We start from the raw sequence: 18,538 nt of genomic DNA, 5'->3' as shown, positions 1-18,538 counted from the left end.
CAGCGCAACAAAGGAGTTTCTTGGTTAGTGGCGTTGCGTGCGAATATCCTTGAGTCCCACTAGCGCCAGTAAGCTTGTGTGAAGTGAAGAACATTCCCATCGAATATCGTTGCACCGCCCCTTTAAGCTCCCGAATGAGAGAAATGAGGAGACTGCGTTAAACAGAAGACGTTGTTGGAGTGTGCACAACAGGGTATACAAGGGGCTAAACGCAGCTCCTGGAAATTTCAGACAGCATAACAACCAAGGCTCTATCTGCAATGTTAGAGGTTCGTTCAACGCCGTCATCTGTAAACCCATGGACAATGTCGTGTGCTGGGTCGTAAGTTAAATTCTTTTTTTTTTTAAACAATCTCATCGAAAATCAACATGCACACAGGTTCAAGTGCGGCCAGACAGCCCGGCAGAAACAACAGCGCGAGAAGCTCGAACCGATCGGCTACACGAATTCACGCCGAGCATGCGAGCATGCGGGCGGTCATGCGTCACCTTGATTGATGCAAAGTCGACCGAACATGATGTAGCAGAAAGCACAGATGGACGGCACGCACGGCACAGACGAAAGACGCAGGGACGAGCAGAGGCCATGCAGAATGATGCAGAGGCGACGGCGTGCAGGCAGGCAGGCCATGGCAGGCGCCATTCCTCACGTGGTTTTTGTGACGTATTTGATTTAAACTATTTAGCCGTTGTAAGTACTTTAAACAATTTTAAATCATTGCCAATTAAAAAATAAATACTTTTCACAGAAAGAGTTTTAATTAATTTTAACCAAATTGCAGAAAAGCGGCACGTAGCGGAGGGTATGAAACGCACTATCTGGGCCGCGAATCGGCTCCTGTGTCCTCTCTTTGCGTTTACTATTAGTGATGGGACGAATCTTTATCCGAATCGAGATTCGGAGCCGAATCTGCAGATTCGGAAAGATTCGGAAGAGTGGCCGAATCTCAAGCGATTCGGAAAAGTTCGGAAAGATTCGGAGCGTCGCCATGGTTGCTAAATCACGTTGATGTGTGTTTCAGCTTTTTTGTGAGATTAAATTCACTAAATTCTACAAAGTACACGAAAGATTATTGTAATATAATATCACAGTAATAAATAAAATGTTCCACTTTGTTTATATTATTTTGGATGTTTATCGAGAACGGTAGCCAGACATCGCGGGAAAGTTGGTTTCGGTTCTGGATTACGACCCAAATACGCATGCTTGATGCACGCACGTGGAAATACAAGCGCATGTTTTCATCGCCGCAAGAGATCGATGCATGCTGTTCGGTTCGGTACAGACACATTTCGTGCCGATAATTACTGTCAGTGTGGCACACACCACACAAGTGAGTATGTTCGATTCGATTATCTCCAACGATCGAGTATCCACTGAGCTATTGCTATCGGAACACGGGAAACAATCTGAAACTTCGTTAATGCATGCTATCTGATTTAGTTAGTGTCTGTTTACGAACAATGAAGTTGCGTTGGACACCCCTGTATTGTGTATTTCTTTTTTGTTTCATCAAATAAAGTTCACGTATACAAAACTTACGGAGAAACGACAGTGCGACGTTTTTCTTTGCCACCGGTATCTCGCTCTCGCGCCTTACAGGTACAGACATACGCAGCTCTAGAGAAGGAGACGAATCATTTCCTTGGCTGAATATATATTTATTTATTTTTCGTTGCGCCACGTTACGTATAATACACAACGTTTTGCTACATTTTACCGATCACCGCGAAATTGCACAGAAAGCGAGACCGTGCATGGTTAGGCCTACGTCAATCACACCGATCAGCTCAGCTGGACCTGGGCGCGTGCCAGAGTCTAGAATGACAGTACAGTACATACCATACGTTGAAATAAACAAGACGAAATCTGGTTATATGCAGTAACAGTAGCTAGAAAAGCACAACTGACCGCATTCGCGAGGTTTACGACAAGGTTCATGCTGCCGCCTGCAACCAGCGACGATTCAGACGAATCTCCGAATCTGCCGAATATTCGTCGCGGGAAGTTCGGAAATTTCCGAATCTGTCCGAATCCGAATCTCGGGTGATTCGTCCCATCACTATTTACTATATTACTCTATGGCCGCTGTTTATCGCGTAGCGTGAAAGAAGGTTAAATCGCTAGCCACCAGAAGCCGGGGTCAAGCAGAGTAATTGCAAGTAGCTAGGCTAGGTGGCGCTAGGTACCGCCCAATTCATGTTCTACAAAAATAATTTGCTTCTTTCAGGCCACTACTGCGCCTGAGGACCCTCTACTATACACACATGCAACCCATACACATTATTACAAGCATCAGGTGAACAGATCAGTGAGGTGAACATACATTAAGCACATGCACTGCTCACACAAATATCAACACAACGGAACACCACACTAACCCGAACACTACACCCGTGCTCTGCGTTTCCGTCTTTTATACTGGTCGTTTTGAACGTGCGGAACTTTTCGGTGACTCCCTAAGCAATAAAAAATATTCCCAGCATGTTGAATTTTTCCCTGCAATGTCATACCTCTGAGAGTATTTTGAATGGCTCAGGGGTCGAATCTCTTATTAAAAAGTAAACGCTCAATCATGCCGTAATTATTTGAAAGCCAATAAATCAAGCCGCTCCAATGCGGTTCGAAGCCATGAGTTTGTTTCCCCACACGGCACGTCGTAGCTTGTATTTCTATTTGTTTTTCTATTTGTGCTGTTCGCGCAGAGCTGCAATTGCCGTTTGAATTAATCTCTGTAGAGCGGATATTCAGTAGCTGGAAGTGATGCTTCACGGACTGAGAAATTGCTTTTCGATCAACTTGAATGTAGTCAAAGCCGCGACTTGCGGCAGGTTTAAGTGTACGGAACTACGCCGTGGCGAGCCCGAAAACTTCTAGCGCTCATCCCAGCGCACCACGGAGGGCAGTTTCTCCAGCAACCGTATAATTAAACAGCAAAATAAAGGGTAGCTTTTTTTTCGATTTTACCTACTATTGTTTTTAATGCCGAAATTCCATACTGTAAATATACGTACTTTACGTCACGATTTCGTACTGTTCAGTCCTTGCCCTTGAGTACAATCGCTGTCGGGGACGAGACAATTCCGACAGTCACATTGGCCACTGTACGATAGGAGCTTCTACTGTTCAGACCATGACTATCCGCACGTTGATCGATTGCACGTAATCCCTCAAGTGGTATTAAACTTTTTAATGTAAAGCGGAATGTCAACCTGCGACACCCCGCCCCCTCCGATCACAACCCGACCAGCGGCATCAATGCCCAACAGTTTACGATCTTATCTTCTTGTTACACCACTGATACGCGAACACATGGTCACATCGGCGATAATTCCAGTCTTCTGTTCACAACCCGACACTGTCATCACGATGTTGCAGCTATGTTGCTGACACGCACAAACACAAAACCACGTTGAACGCCGGTTGCACTCGGCATCGGAAAACAGAACCAAACTCAGGGGGGAAGGCACCCAGGCAGCCGGCAGCAAAACCTGCCTTTCTTGGACGCAGTTCCTGCGGTTTCCATAACGTCGAAAACGTCGACACAGTTCCGCGTGCTTTCGCTACTGTAGTCTGTAGTGCTGCAGCCTGCAGTGGCTGTAGGGGCTGTAGTTCCGTGCCGCGCGAGTCACGCCAGTCACGCAATCCGGAGACGGCCATCCCCCAGTGTACGTGGCGCTGCTGGCACTGCTCCGGGACTTCGCTGTTTCTAGCGGCTTCGTTTGCTCGTTTGATAAAATTAGTGATAAAAATGTCAATGCAACCGAAATGTTCTGGACGTTTAAACTAGAAGACGGAATTACAGGCGGCCTTCGCTGCTGCTGAAGCTCAATCGACTCAACAGCTATTTATTAAACAACGTGCGCGACCTGCTCGAAAAACGAAACCGAAAGAAGATGAGTCGGGAGGGCGAAAGCTTTCTCCCGTCTGCCTGGAGAAGGAGAAAAATATTTCGTTCCTCCCCTTTTCTCGTGTCCGCTTGGAGGCGCGTCGGTAGAAGGGAGGAAGGCGCGCCGTTGCTACTTTTTTCCTCCATTTTTTCTTAGAGTGTAGTCTTCCGGTCCCACCGTCATTGCAAGCCTGCTGAGCTTGCATATGTCACCTGTGCTAGAAACGCTAGAAAGCATAAATGCTAGATGGACAACAAAGTTGGCGATTTGACGAGGGCCTCCGGCTGCACAATAATACATCTAGGAGGAGGCAATTTGGTTTCCAACAACACTCTAAACATTTTAGCAGATCGCGCACTCCTTCGTTATTTTGTCGTTCACTTGGAGTGGTTAAACGTTTCATCCACATTTCAAGCTGCGCGGTATTAACGTAACCATTGTTCGTTTTTTTTTTTTTTTTTTTTTTTAATAAATTGCAGATCGCCTGTTATGTCAAAGACTGGAGCGTCACCTGGTGACGGTCGCCATAAATAGGGTCTCTAACGATGAGGGCGCTCGTTGCAAGTAATACCACAGCTTCGCTGTCCAACCAACTTCACAGCGTGGATTGGAGCCTTAATTGTTTTGTTCGACTGTATTTGGAGCGGAATGGAATATCGAAGGGAAACTATTCTATTGAAGAAAATAAAAACACTGAAATCTTCTTCATTTGGCCTCCCTACAGGATTACGATTATCGAGATTATTTCTTTTAAATTTGGTGCGCACGGAGGCTGCAGAAAATCAGTTTTAAACGTTTTAAAGTACCGCTGATGCCTCTCCTTCCCGGAGCGTGACGTCATGTCCCGACGTTTCGAAATCCCCGCTTTAGAGTATCTTGAGGGCATATCATATATATGCTTGCCCTCTCTTGCTATTTCCAAAAAACATAAAAAAAGACGTCCCCACTGCTGTATAATTTTCCATTGCACGCAATACGCCCACATGACCGACACGCGCTTGGGGGAGGAGACTTCTGGATATGACGCGACGACTGGTCGGAAGTTTTTCGTGATTTCTCGCGTTTTGTTACATCTTTGGGGAACCCGGACGTGATATTCAAATTCACGGGATAAAAATACTATAAAATTCACCTCTAACTCGTTTTTTTTTCTTTTTTTTTTTTTCATGAACAGTTTTCGCTTCCCTTTCAGCGAAGTGTCTACACTCCGTTCACCCTTATGCCTGTTTCAGACATTTGCGACGGCCGTTTTAGATGCTGCGAATGCCTGTTTCAGACATTCGCAGCATCTAAAACGACAGCAAAGACAATGTCACGAGGAAAAGAGTTCGTCGTTACAAGGTGGCAAGCAATGAAACTTGTGCCCTCAAAAACCAATCGTGAGTCACGATTGAACCGGTGAATTTGTCGTAGTGGTCGTTTTGGTTGCATTGTATGCTACCGAAGCAAATGTCTGAACCAGCCATCAAGCTGAGACTGCATCCAATGCCACAAGCACGAGAGCACGAGACCGTGAATTTGAAACGTTCTTCCGCAAAACGAGCTCTTGCGACGGAAAAGCGCGTCTCAAAGTTAAGAACGCGGGCGTGTCCGTGCTTGTAGCTTTAGCTATAATCTCCACTTTAAGGAACACTGATCCTTCCCATTATTATTTTCATACTTTTTTTGCTCTGCGATTTAATATGGTGTCAGGAGAATCCCCACCCCATAATTTTCTGCGAAGACACGTATAATTTTTAATTAAACGAAAAAAACAAAACAAAAAAAACCTCAACCGCTTGAAACCGAAACCGAAAACAAGCACGGAAGCTCATGGCCGGAAGTCACGTGGCTACACCCGACGGCGTTTGTTTTTTTCTCCGCTCGTCCGGCGCTTGAAGCAGACGACGACCACGACGAACTTGCGTGAAACGTTTGTCGTGCGATTGTTTCAAATTTATATTCCTTCCGGTCGATATTCTGCGCCTGAAGGTCGATTGGCTGGTATGGGGAACGACAATTTCGGTGCAGCTGTCCCACGTCCGTCGCAACTTTGTTCCGTCGTGCACCGCCATCGCGTCGTCCAGCCCGCGGTAGGTCGCCATATTAAGAATGACGTGTACATGCTTCCGCTGAAGTCTGGAACATTAGACGACAAAAAATAAAATTCATGGATTTTTTTTTTTTTTTTAATATTGAATGCGATTTTTAGATAACCCATGACTCTGAATTTATTTGGTACACGTAGTTCAGAGATTTCAAAAATATTTTCAGTAGTTATAATTAAATTACCTTACTAATTACTTTTCTGAGATCTGCAAATCTTTAATTGAATTACATCACCACTTACTTTTATGAAAACTGTAAAAATTAACTTACATCACAAATTAGCGCTGACTAAAAGTAATTCAATTACATTCCAATTACTTTCCAAAAAGTAATGAAATTACTTTCACAGTACTTTTCAATACCTTGGAGCAGTAATTCGTGCCCATTTTATTTACTGTATATGCACGAAAACTCAGATCTTCCTGTTTACACCCCAACAACCTTATGCGCCAAAAAGTGAACCACACTGAACAGTCATTTTGCTGGCGAACACGAAATAAGTGTAAAACATTTTGAATGGCTTCTTTTTTAGACGCGACTCAAAGATAGTCGACTCACCGGTTTCGCTGCTCATTCAACGTCGAAGGTGCTTGGTTAAAGAGTGATATTGTAAAAGAAAATTGATCATTTATTCCCATTCTTTTCCTCTCGCTGTTTTAACGCGAAAGGGTTGCTCTAGATTTCTTTTTTTTTTTTTTGATGAAGACAGCCACACAAGGCAGAAAGAAAAAGAACATAATGTTAAATTTTGTGCAGGACATGTTGATAAAAGTAAGCATTGACAAGAAACAATAACCCGAAAAAGATTTACCGTTTCTTAATTTCATTTGATGCATTGAGGGCTGCTGGAGTTGATTTTTATGCTTTCAACTTTAACAGATTTAATAACATATTTGGCATAGACAATATATCACTCGGAGTGAAAACTATTTTAACTTAATTGCTGCAATACAATTTCAGGTGTATAAACAGCACAGGATAATAAATGTGTTAACAGAGACTCGGTTCGGGGTGTATGTGTTCATAAATTTCCTCTACCCCCCCTTGCCCTAGCAGGAAGGTGGTCCCTCTCCACTGTTCGCTCTGCTGAAGTGGAAAGGGGTGCGAGAAGCTTCCACTGCGTTCTTGACACTCCTCTCTGTTTAATACGATGCCGTGCGATCTAACTACGCAACAACACCTGGCACCCCGTCCTTTTGATTTCGGTACCTTCTTTACGAACCTAAATGCCAGCACGGCTATGGTACCTGACTCACGTCTCCGAAATGCTGTACGCGCTCCAGCGACCACATAGCACGACAACATTGGACAACAAGTGCACCAGCCTCCCTTGTCGTCTGCTAATCCGCGTACGCCAAACTAGTATGGACGAGCCTCACTAGGGGCAAGAGTGGCGCTGCGTATGCGCGGCGAAACTTCAGCCTCACAGCCCTCAGTTTATTTCAAAATAACACGCAAAAAGTATCCTGGTTTTGTAACTCACTTTGGTTAATTGGAAGTATATATTGGTATATGTTTTAATAAAAGTTGGTTGCCATGAGATACGAAACCGCACAAACTCCCTTCGATGCCGCTTCGACCGACCTGCCTCAAAAAACAAGGCACACACAAAACAAAAAGCACAAAGATGGCTGACAGGAGTCGCGACTTGTGAAGGATCCCCTGTTCGGTGTATTTCTCGCGTGTTTCGTTTCATCTCTATCATTTTATTCGTTGCGTAGCTAAGGCATGGTCCACCGCCGAAGAGCCCGCACCTATTCCGTCGCGCTCTCGGCCGCGGTCGACGCGAGCGGACCAAGTTTTTGAGCGAGCCGCCGACCCGTCAAATGTCACCCGAAGCCCAAAGCCGCCGGAGCGGAGTATGAAATACAACATGGCTGCATCGCTGACTTCACAAGAGGAACAAGTAAGATTTCGGGGCACGTTTTTTGCGCCGTTCGCGAAAGAAATACGTGGCGTTACCTTACCCCACTAGCCTTACGTTAGGTCACACACAGTCTTTGAGCTCATCGGTGAATAGCCCGAACGAACCGAGTCTTGAGGTGTCTGCGGTCTATGACGATGCTCGACCACAGACCCTGTTTCGCGAATAAACTCGGATACATAGACCTCGAAGTTCGGTTTCTTTAGCATAATCAATTATCGCCAACATTGGGGTTAGTATATCACGGCTTTTAGCCCTTTAGGTTGGGTTCGGCGACTATTTACAGTTGGTTTTGGAGTTGACTTCCCACGCTCGTGATGAGGTAACGTTTGCACCTTCAAGACTTATGCAATTTTTTTGTTTCTCCTTTCCTTTTGCCAATGTCGCTCCTTTGTGAACTTGAGGGAAGCGAGTGAAATTTGTGGTACGTTTTATTATCCACGCTGCTAATCATTCAAACCTAACACAAAATAACTAAAAGCGCAGGCTCGCCTGTTCTCTGCTATTAGATATCTGTTTCTTTAAAGCCTAGGGTAACCCTCATGGGAGATCGATAGCAGGTGTGGTTACACGCGGTCCATGATTTTGATCATTAATGTGGAGTACCCAAGAGAAGAGCAAATCTGTTTTACTGGTCCAATGCTGGCAGCTTGAAATAACTGTGGTTTCCCCAGGCAAGACCACAGCGCAATAGGTCGCAAAATTTGCCAACACGTCTGCGAAAGAAAAAAGAAAATTAAACTCTCGCATTACCTTGGTTGATACAGGCATGCAGGTATCATGGAACAAAACGGGGGGGGGGGGGGGCTATGTTTGACAAATGTTTCGTTTCTCCAAAAAGAAACAGAAGTGACGGAAGTGGCGATATCGTGTCTGTTTGTTTAGAGGCTCAAATGATGATAGTTACCCCTTTCGTCATTTGAGCCTATAGCCAATCAGACGCGATATTGTCAATCCGGTCTCTTATGTTTCTTCTTAGGAGAAACGAAACATTTGTCAAGCGTAGCCCCCCAGTTCACACTGGAGTGGCGTAATCTAATATGGTTCCAAAATACGTAAAGGTCACCCCAGCAAACTGAAATTTTTTGTAATTTGTGATTGAGTCTTGTTCTCTGACAGCGCGGTATCAGTATCCGCAATGCCAGCGACAAACAGCAGGCGTTGCTCTTGGACAAACATGGTCGCTGGAAACAGGTCGTCGAACCGGCCCAGCCGGCTGAGCGGGAGATGCATTCAATTCAGCGGATGTTCTCGTTTTACTTACGGTGCCTGCAGCGCCTCTTCGACCGGTGCATTTGGTGTCCTATTCCGCCCATGCATCAAATGTGGTCCCAAAGCGACCACAAATGACCTCACAAGCGCCGTAGTGTTATGCCGACAAACGTCGAGATCCTGGTCGTTGGTCGTAGAAGTATCGGCAAAAAGGCGCGACCAAACGCGATTGTCGCTGGTGTTACGGCGTCCCGAACCCCGGCTGCCGGAGGCGCCTCGGACCGTCAAGCTAGAGAGCGACGTGCAGCAGGACGAACGTCTTCCACATTTACCACTGCTGTTGTGGCGGCACCAGCATCGTGGCCAAAGACAGCGTGACGCTTGTACGACGTCGTTGGGCGGAAGTCGAGGGTCCATTTTTAGGCGCTGGTGGACGCACCGGTCGAAGAGACGTTCCAGGCACCGTGGTTTATTGGCCTATTTTCTTCGACGTTTGGAATGCAACGGCCAAGCGTAGCCAGTGCACCCAAACTACAGAGCATAGTTTTATTTTCTCGGTGCTGCGTGGTCTCTTCATGTCGAACCTTTGGCTTTCAGAAGATCGGTCGAAACCAAAACTGTCGGCTCCGGAGCGGCGGTAATTAGCGTTGATCGGCTTTTATCATCTAAAGGCAGCAGCGATGGCCACGTGTTTGCGTCACCGGCCGTAAAGTTTAGCCAAGTTGTCGACGCGTGATGAAGAAACGACAGTTGTGTTTCTCCGACGACCTCCTTACCACGCCACGAAACTCGTACCTGGGCGACGTAAACGAACCGGCAATTCCTTCTAAACAGCATATGCTGCCCAGTGTACCCTAGGGATGGATGGATGGATGGATGGATGGCTGTTAATGGCTATACCCTTTGTAATGGGCGGTACCTTGCGCCACCTAGCCTAAGTCTAAAAAGACAAACGTATGATTCCTCCTGCCCTTCTAAGCCAATTGTCTCCCCCTAACTATCACCAGGCAGTGTGGGATTTCACCAGAATAACCTTTGACACGATCTAGCTTTTTTCGCTGTTGCCAGACTTTTTAAACGGGGTCTACGGCACACTGATTAAGGACCTTTCGAATTTCTTAGGCACGGAAGAGTTGTTGGTACCGGTTCCACATTTGGTTCTCTTCCTGTGGAAAATGCCGCAACGAGCCTCAACCTTCTCTTTCCTGGGGCCATGCAGTTTGCTCTCACAAACTGACGGGTATGCACTCGTGACATCCCAGCGTTACGGTGTTGATCGCAGACCCTGAAAAGTAGCGAAATTGATTAACCGATGATTGGCATCTATATTGAGCAATAGGGCCCTTGCCCTATTACCCAGAGCACCCTCGTCTGTTCCCCCAATGTCCCATATTTCCTTGACCGTCCCTGCCCTTAAAGGGGCCCTGCAATGACTTTTTTACTAATTTTTAATTTGCACCGAACCTGAGCGCACTGAACGTAGTCACTTCGTGAAACTTTTATTTTCTCGAAATTCCCTTTATTTTAAAAGTTATAGGCAAATTAATATTACAAAAACAAGCAAAAAATAACCTCCCTCATGACATCCTTGGTTGCTTGAGAGTGGCCGTGAACTAGAGGAGAAGTAGTGAGCTGATCGAGCGCTCACGGCTGCCGCGCTCCGAGTTGACGGCGCGAGAGGGCGCCATTGAAGCGTGTTCTGGATAGGCTGTATGCAGCGGGCAGCCAGAGCGGCTCTCATTGCATTTGCTGCGAGATTAAACACTAATTCGGCATGACACTTCATTGGCCACAAACGACAGCAAACGTGGGGTAAAGATCAGTTCAGAACGGGAGCCACTTCGCGCTGCCATACCGCCAAAGGTCTAAATCGCCATCCAAGCCCGCGCCGAGAGCCTTGGGAACGCTCGGAACCGGTCGGATCCTCGGGCCGGTACACGGCCGCAACGCCGCCGCGTACGTCCGGGACCTTTCCGTGTCGGCGCCTGATCCCACTATTCCTTTCTAGTATGTGCCGCTTTTTCCACCGCTTGGTGGCGGGTATGTCGACGGGTCATTTCTTGTTTCTGTACTTTATGAACTGCATTCGTTTCTTTTTTGATCTAAAATACTGAAGAAAAACTACTTTTATAAATAATTGAAACGGTACACGCCACTTATATTTTGCATTTCGACTAAAAAGAAGCTTTTAGCGGCTCTGACCAGTAGTAAGCCCAGGACCAAAGACGTCACATTTTGAGCGCTTTTGGTACCGCGGGTCGCCCTCGTCGGTGGAGGTGGTTTCCGCGTCGTCCGGTTAAAATATGACGCGCTGATATTTATTTACTCTCTCCGTGCCCGCTGGCTTGCCCGAACCACAAGAGACGTGGAAACCGCAAAAAAGCTGGACGCATAAATATGATTGCAGGGCCCCTTTAAGTTCATGTTTTTTTGTTTTTTTTTCAAGTTTAAGTTTTATTTCAGCAGATCTGAGTCACCCATTGACACATAACTATGTGCCAATCCTAACGGGTTTATTATTGTTTTCGAGGTGTGTACGCTCTACGCCGCTCTATTTCGTCAATGCCGAGGCTGCAGGGGATGCCCGAGCTGCAGTTCAAGGCAGACGAGGTCCCTTGAGATTGGGAAGATGGAATCCCTTTTATTTATTTATTCATTTCTGTACCTTCAAGGCCCAGGGGGCATTACAGAAGGGAGTGGTGGAAAACATAAAAACAAACAACAGGTAGTTAATTCAGAAATTTAACAGAGAATAAAAGATGCAGACAACGCAGGTTATTGAGAAGGTACACAACACTCAATGGCAGATCTGAAAGTGAAATTGTCGGTAGTCGTTGCGATGGAGGTGGGCAGGTGGTTCCATTCGTTACTAGTCCTTGGGACAAATGAATCGAAAAACAAGTTAGTGCGACAATGTGGCACGCCTACTTCGTTATGGTGGTCCGAGGCTGTACCCTTGCTTAGGGTACAGCCTCTCAACCTAAAGACAGAGTGCCCTGAAGGGGGTATAGTAGTACGGAAGAAAAGCTGTTTGCTGCGTTCGATTTTACCTGCACCTCCTCCACCAGTTGCACTTGGTTCAGACCGGCGCACACGATTAACGATTGCAGCATATACATAAGCACAACCGGAAGTACACCCGCCGGCATTATGAAGGTGAACTCCTTACCTGGTTTCCTGGCTGTTTTATGGCTCCCTAAAGCTGTATTAACTCCCAACGTCTCAAATGGTATGTGGCTTGGGGTCTAAACTTTGCGTTCTAGCCCTCTTCTGGAAGAGAGCTTCTTCCAAAACTTGCAGGGGCATCAAAAACAAGAAGAGGGCTGTTCACCTTCATATCGCTCACGGGGTACATTGCCCCACACTTTTCTGCACCATGCTGCACTTTTCTTCACTGGTGCAAGCTGGTGCCAGTAAATTGAATGAGCCTTATATTTATTTACTTATTTATTCACTTGCAGTGTCTGGCGGCATTACAGCGGGGGAGATGCATGCAACAAGAACATATGCAGCAGCAGTAAAACAAAAACGAGCATCTCAGAAAGTGCACGTTTACACTCCGCATAAGCGCTAACAAGGGACATTCGAAAACAAAAGGAACATCTCACAATGCGGCGATTAGAAGTTGCATTCCTCAAAGATAGCCTGTCCCTTATTTTTGGCTCGACTCGCTATTTTTTTTTAAACACCGAAAGATGGCTTGCTTCTAGTAACCGTAGTGTCGGAGTCGGTGATGGCCTCGGTGTCTAGTTGCGTCTAGTTAGCTATAGCGGGAAACTAGCGAACGTTGCTGACTGGGAAGTTCAGCTACCTTTGCTTCGTTGACCTTCGCCACGATAACAGTCTTGAGACGGGGACAACTGGCCTAAAGGTAGAATGTTTTCAACTTTTCTCTATTGTACACCGATAATTAGCCCACTTCATATTTTCACCTGATTTGCTCCTGATTTTAGGTGGACTATCTCTTGGGATGTTACGGTAACTTTAGGGACAAAAGATGACCGGAACTGGTTTGCCTCGCATTTTTATTTGTGCGCCTTGCGTTCACGATCGACTCAACGTTATACATAATTTGTGGAGAAAATGTAGTTTTCGTGCCGTATACCAACTATATAGTAATAGACGTTATGAAATCGTTTGAGCCGTAACTTTTTTTTTCATGCTTCGAGAGGTTTTCAATTACTTTTCGTGCCAAGTTCATGACAGTAATTTTCAAAGACAAGTCTAGCTGCAAAGTTTTGAACTCTCTCGAGTTATAGCTACCTGTGGCTCTGTCACCTAGTTAAGTCACGACAGTACACGATGCGACGTCGTGCATGAGAAACGAGCCACAACGTTCCCCCGCCGCCAGCTCCCACAGTGTCTCCGACCAATTGCGCACGAGAGCTTCACACTCTTTGTGGTTTCCCCCGTTACAGCTCGTTAAGGACTTCATGAAGGTGGTGAACGACCAGAGGATAAGCCACAGCGCGGGCCTGCTGACATGGAACGCGGCGGTCAAGTTTATGATGGCCCGCAAGTTTGACATTCGACGCGCCCTGGCCCTGTACGAAGCTCACGAGGTGGGCGGCCATCTTGTTTTGTGTACCTTCCTAATGTTCTTCCTTTCTAGCACAGAACGTGTTTTAATGGCTGGCTCTTCGCCGCCTCCCGTAAACTCCTGTAGCTGGGGACGTCGCAAACTTTCATAAGACTTCCAAACTTTTGGCGAAATGAGAAATTCGACTTTTGAATGGTGTAGCTCTATATCTGCGCCAAAAATCACGAATTCTGGGAAAAGTTGTTTATACGGTAATTTGGTTTACATTTGCCGCAATATATGGAGCGCAAGTTCGTCTGCTTCTTTTGCAGGGGTTGTGGTGATGTCAGAATGCCGAGCTCTGATTGGCTCTGATTGAAGGATAGTGGGTAGATATAAAAGCAAGCTGCCTTGAGGTTTCCCCACTAGCCTTCAATCAGAACCAATCGGAGCTCGGCGTTCTGAAGTCTCCACAACCCCTGCTAAAAGAAGCAGACGAACTTGCGCTTCGCGTGAAACCAAACACATAAACTTTCAACCCTTGCGGTGCCACGCCCGAGTATACCCGTAAAGTTTTATCTTGTGGCATCGCTTTTTGATAGGATATCGCTTATTTTTAGCGACTGCTGTTTCCATATGCTCCTTCGTTGTTTCAGAATGGCGAATATTTATGCCGTTCAACTTCGCGCTTCATGAAGAACACTGAGATGTAGAAATCGCTAATGAACTCGGCATTCGACGACCTCTGGAACAAGGAAGTTGCAGTTCGAACGAACAAAGGCCGAGCAAGGCTCGGCGTGCGAGGTCCAGGTGCCTCTGCATAGTACCGTGTCTCGAAAAGCGCAGTATGAGAAATGAGAAATATGTCGTAGGTTGGAGGCACGCGGAGATCAGTCAACATTTTGCCCATAAAATAGTATAAACATAAAATAAAAGATACAAATAAAAAGAAAAAATATAAAATTAGTATGATACATAATTTAAACAGAGACGCATGTCAAGGAACGGCAATCTTTTTTTGGAGAAAGTGTGATTTTGGGTTTAATGGTGTTTCATTATCTCTGAATCCCCAGATTTTATTTATGAAAATATTAAGGGGTGATTAGAATAGAGAGATTAGTCAAAGAAGCACTTGAAGAACTCCTGGTGACCCAGAACGGCAAACAATTAAGCCATTTTTGTGTGTGCGGTTTTTCAAACTGCGACGTCGCCCGCCATCACATTTATGTGGAGAAGTAGGCCTAGCCGTCTCCTCTCCTTCGCAGTTTTCCGTAGCTTCAATTTCTCGAAAGAAATTAACAAAAAAATATTTTTCTTGCAGCGAAATAGTTGCTACACATCTATGGTAACATTAGAGACGGATACAGGTATTTCCCGATGGGGGAGTCAGCGTACGAGATATTAAAACCCCCCCCCCCCCCCCCCTCTTTCCCTTTCGTCGCACCCTAAAATTTTAGACGTGCGGAATTCGAGAGGGGGGGTAAGGACGTCTGGACCCCCACTGGGTAACATTCAAATGCATATTTGAATGTATTTATGTCATTTTGGGGCAACTTCAGAGTTTGCACAGAAGAACTTTTGTTCTTAATATTGTTGTATCATAACAAAATTTGGCATGCATATGCTTTAGAATAGTATGTACAATGCAACTATCTACAGGTTTGGTTAATTGTATATTTTTTTTTATTTATGCAAAATTTCAGAAACCTTTGTTAGCCCTTTGAAAATGGCGTTATTGCAATTTTCAATTACCTTAAAATAAAATTAGTCGAGCACACATTATTTTTGTTCTGTTGCACACATAATATAAAATAAGCACATATTATTTTCGCTTCTTTTAGACCACTCAGTGGTTTTTGAGGAGCGAGTTACTCTATTTTACTAGGCTCTTTTAGGTCTGTTGCCATGTCCCAAGTGTGTAAAAGAGCATGGTTTGTTCTGCATGTGCCTAGCATCCAAGAGATAAAAACAACCTATTTCGAAACTAACACCAGATATATAAAAAAGAGATCAAGCACTAGAAACTGTGGAAATTTCGTTCAGTTATTGTAAATAATAAAAAATAGCTTTCTCCTGGTGTATGTGCTCTTAACAAAGTAGTAATTTTCAGTTCTAAAGTCAGTGGTGTTAGTAATTGAAGCTATGACTTTGGGAAGGCGACTCCAATCAATGGAGGCCTGGTTTAAGAAGGAGGCATTAAAAGTAGATGTGCCACAATGGGGGATCCTAACCTTAAAGGTGAACTCCGTTAAATTCTTTAGCTATAACATAATCCAAAGGCATCATCTGTATGTGGGATGGCTTCCTGATTCCAAAATGTTATCTCGTTCCCCCAGATTCACTCCAAGTTAATTAAAAAAGTGATGTTTTCTTCGTCTTGGTTTTGCACAGCCTTTATCAGCTGTAAATTTGCATGCCTCCCCTCAACGACATTATTATTTTCATAGTTCTAAAAACTTTTCAGCCCTATATAAGATTTGTCTGCAGTAGAATAAAATAAAGACATTTTCACCACGTCTCATGTGAGAAAAAATTGCATGCCACCCATTTCACAAACCAGGCAATGGCTCTATTGTATATTAATCAATCTCAACATCCGCTCCCTGATCCTCTGTAATACCAGACACAAATAGCAGTGTGTCGAAAGTCATGTATAGACTCAGACTTGAACTTTTTTAGACATTTTACTTCTCGTCTTCAACAGATCGGTCGCGTTTAAAAAAAAATCATTGAAGCGATTGGAACAGCAAATGTGACCGAGTCAAATGTTGACCATAGTGCTAGAATGTGCTCTATTTTTCCTCAATATTATTAGCGCTCCTCTTTGGACGGGTGTTGTAGCGGTCACAGCCGGTTCGAGTCACTGCTTGTTGCTCTTGAAGCTGTTCCAGCTGCGGAAGGATACTGAATTCGCAGCATGCAGCCATAAAGTATGTGGCCGCGTACTCAAACCCATAACTCTACAAACTATTCCGAGCACAAGTGAGAATGTTTTGTGCGACACTAGACACTTACGCGGCACACAGCTCGCGCAAAAACACCTTGACGGGGCTGGCCTCCATTGCACTTTTTTCTTTTTTTTTTTCCCCGCGAAAACAAGGGTAAAAGAGAAGCTTTCCCGGCACTGTTCCTAGAATCTACCGCTGATCACAGATGCTACTCATTGCAAAGGAAGTTTCAACCTTGAAGCAACGAAAAAATAATCTCGATCGCTGGCGACTGGAAAGCCCTTCACAACTCCCCAGGTCGCTCATCCACCTGCCCGCTGGTGACATACAGAGGTGTGGAAGGCCGTTTGTTTGACGACTCGTACGATCTTAGGCAGGTCCGCCCGGGGTGCTTTTGCACAGGAAAGGTCTGTCAACAGTACAATTAATAGTCACCGTGTGTACTTTCAGGGTTTGTTTGTTGTCTGCCATTTGTGCCGGCGACTATGTTCGTTGACAATACTGTATTTTTTGTCAACTTCATATTGTCAACCTTTTTTTTTTCATTGGCAACAGTTTGTAGTGAGAACAGTGCGTATTTGTTGCTGGAGTTTACCTTTAGTTCTGCTAGACTCGTAGTAGAACGAGCATTTATGCGGGTACTCTAAGACTTGGATGAGCCGCATAAATATTTGTCTCCCGCGCATCTCGGCTGTAACGATTGTCTTATTCTTTCTTTTCTTGTTCGGCACAAAAACAGAACACTCGATATCGAGAAGGACTGTGCACTTTTGACCCTACCACCGACCCACTCAAAGGGGAGCTGGAAACTGGGAAGTTCACAGTCTTGGTGAGTTGTAGTACCTCTCTCCGTTTCTTTTTACACGGATTGTGTTTAGGGGTCTGTTTTCCTGCGGGCATTTTTGCCCATGGACTTGAGTCTCGGGTATTCTTGCCCGCAGGCTGTGTTTTGTAGTGTCTTTCAAAAATGGGGTATTTATCGCGGCAAAAATGTTGAATGAAATGTGGCACGGGCATTGGATCCTTCAACTTCCGGAGAGCATGGGAGTCACCCAAATACTCAGAAAACCTGTCCCGCTATCAGGAAGACAAGGGAAGTAAATGAGGCTCGTGGTTTCCGAAGGAATATGCAACCTTGCTGACACTATTGTTGGGCTGGGCTGTGTTTCGGATGAATACATAACAAAAACTCGTGGATACAGTCTGACCCCGTTACAACAGATCTAGTGACAGCAGACATTTGGTTATAACCAGGGTTCCCTGTTAGCACCTTCCTCTTCTCTTTCTTCATCTTGCCATCGAAAGCCAGCAACCACTTATTAAAAACGTCCCGCGTCATCCACGCGCTTTTGTTGGATGCCCAGTCTATCGGAACGTGCACCTTGCGCAGGCACATGGGCCTTACAAATTAATACCAGGTTTGTCTCTTTGGTTCCGTCCATGCTGCAGCAGAAGAGAACTCTCACGCACTCCTTAGATCCTTCCCTCCATGGCACGGTTTCCCAGAGAGACTGTAGGTCTTTCCTGGCCTCATTTTGTAGTAGAGTTCGTTTTCGTCAGCGTTGAAAATGCTACGCGGTTCGTAGCCCACAAGCAGACCCAAAAGAGACTGGTTTTTGCCAGTTTGCCACAACTCCATCATCTAACGCCGTCCGACTCTCTGTAAATGCACTGGAAAGTTGCCCCGTAACTCAATTTAAAGGGGCTTAGCCAACTATCGCTGCGCAAGAACTCATTGTGGCCCAAATTGGCTGCCAATTGCTCCGCACGCTTCCGCAAAAGCAAGCCATTCACAGGGACGTCTCGTGAACGAGCGTCTTGGAGCCATATCGGTAAGGCATCCTCGACTTCTGGAAAAGTAGCCTCACGGAGTCGGAACTTCTTTGGTTGCGGGTCACCCGGTACCTGTTTTTCGAGGACGGCCTCTTTGTTCTTCATGATCGTATCTACAGTAGG

At 45.5% G+C, this 18,538-nt stretch overlaps 1 protein-coding gene across 1 annotated transcript in view; it reads left to right on the top strand.

Moving 5' to 3' along the window:
- The first annotated feature begins 7,586 nt into the window (after positions 1 to 7,586).
- Positions 7,587 to 18,538, top strand: part of LOC120836473 (tyrosine-protein phosphatase non-receptor type 9) — a 28,518-nt gene continuing 17,566 nt past the window's right edge. Inside the window, exons 1-3 of the mRNA XM_040205393.2 lie at positions 7,587 to 7,885; positions 13,534 to 13,677; positions 17,322 to 17,411. Coding sequence (XP_040061327.1) covers positions 7,841 to 7,885; positions 13,534 to 13,677; positions 17,322 to 17,411 — 279 coding nt within the window. The 5' untranslated portion in view covers positions 7,587 to 7,840. The remainder of the gene's footprint in view (positions 7,886 to 13,533; positions 13,678 to 17,321; positions 17,412 to 18,538) is intronic.

The sequence above is a fragment of the Ixodes scapularis genome, unplaced genomic scaffold (assembly GCF_016920785.2).
Source record: "Ixodes scapularis isolate PalLabHiFi unplaced genomic scaffold, ASM1692078v2 PGA_scaffold11__112_contigs__length_91849675, whole genome shotgun sequence".
Lineage (NCBI taxonomy): Eukaryota > Metazoa > Arthropoda > Arachnida > Ixodida > Ixodidae > Ixodes > Ixodes scapularis.
This window is presented reverse-complemented; position numbering and strand designations above follow the sequence as displayed.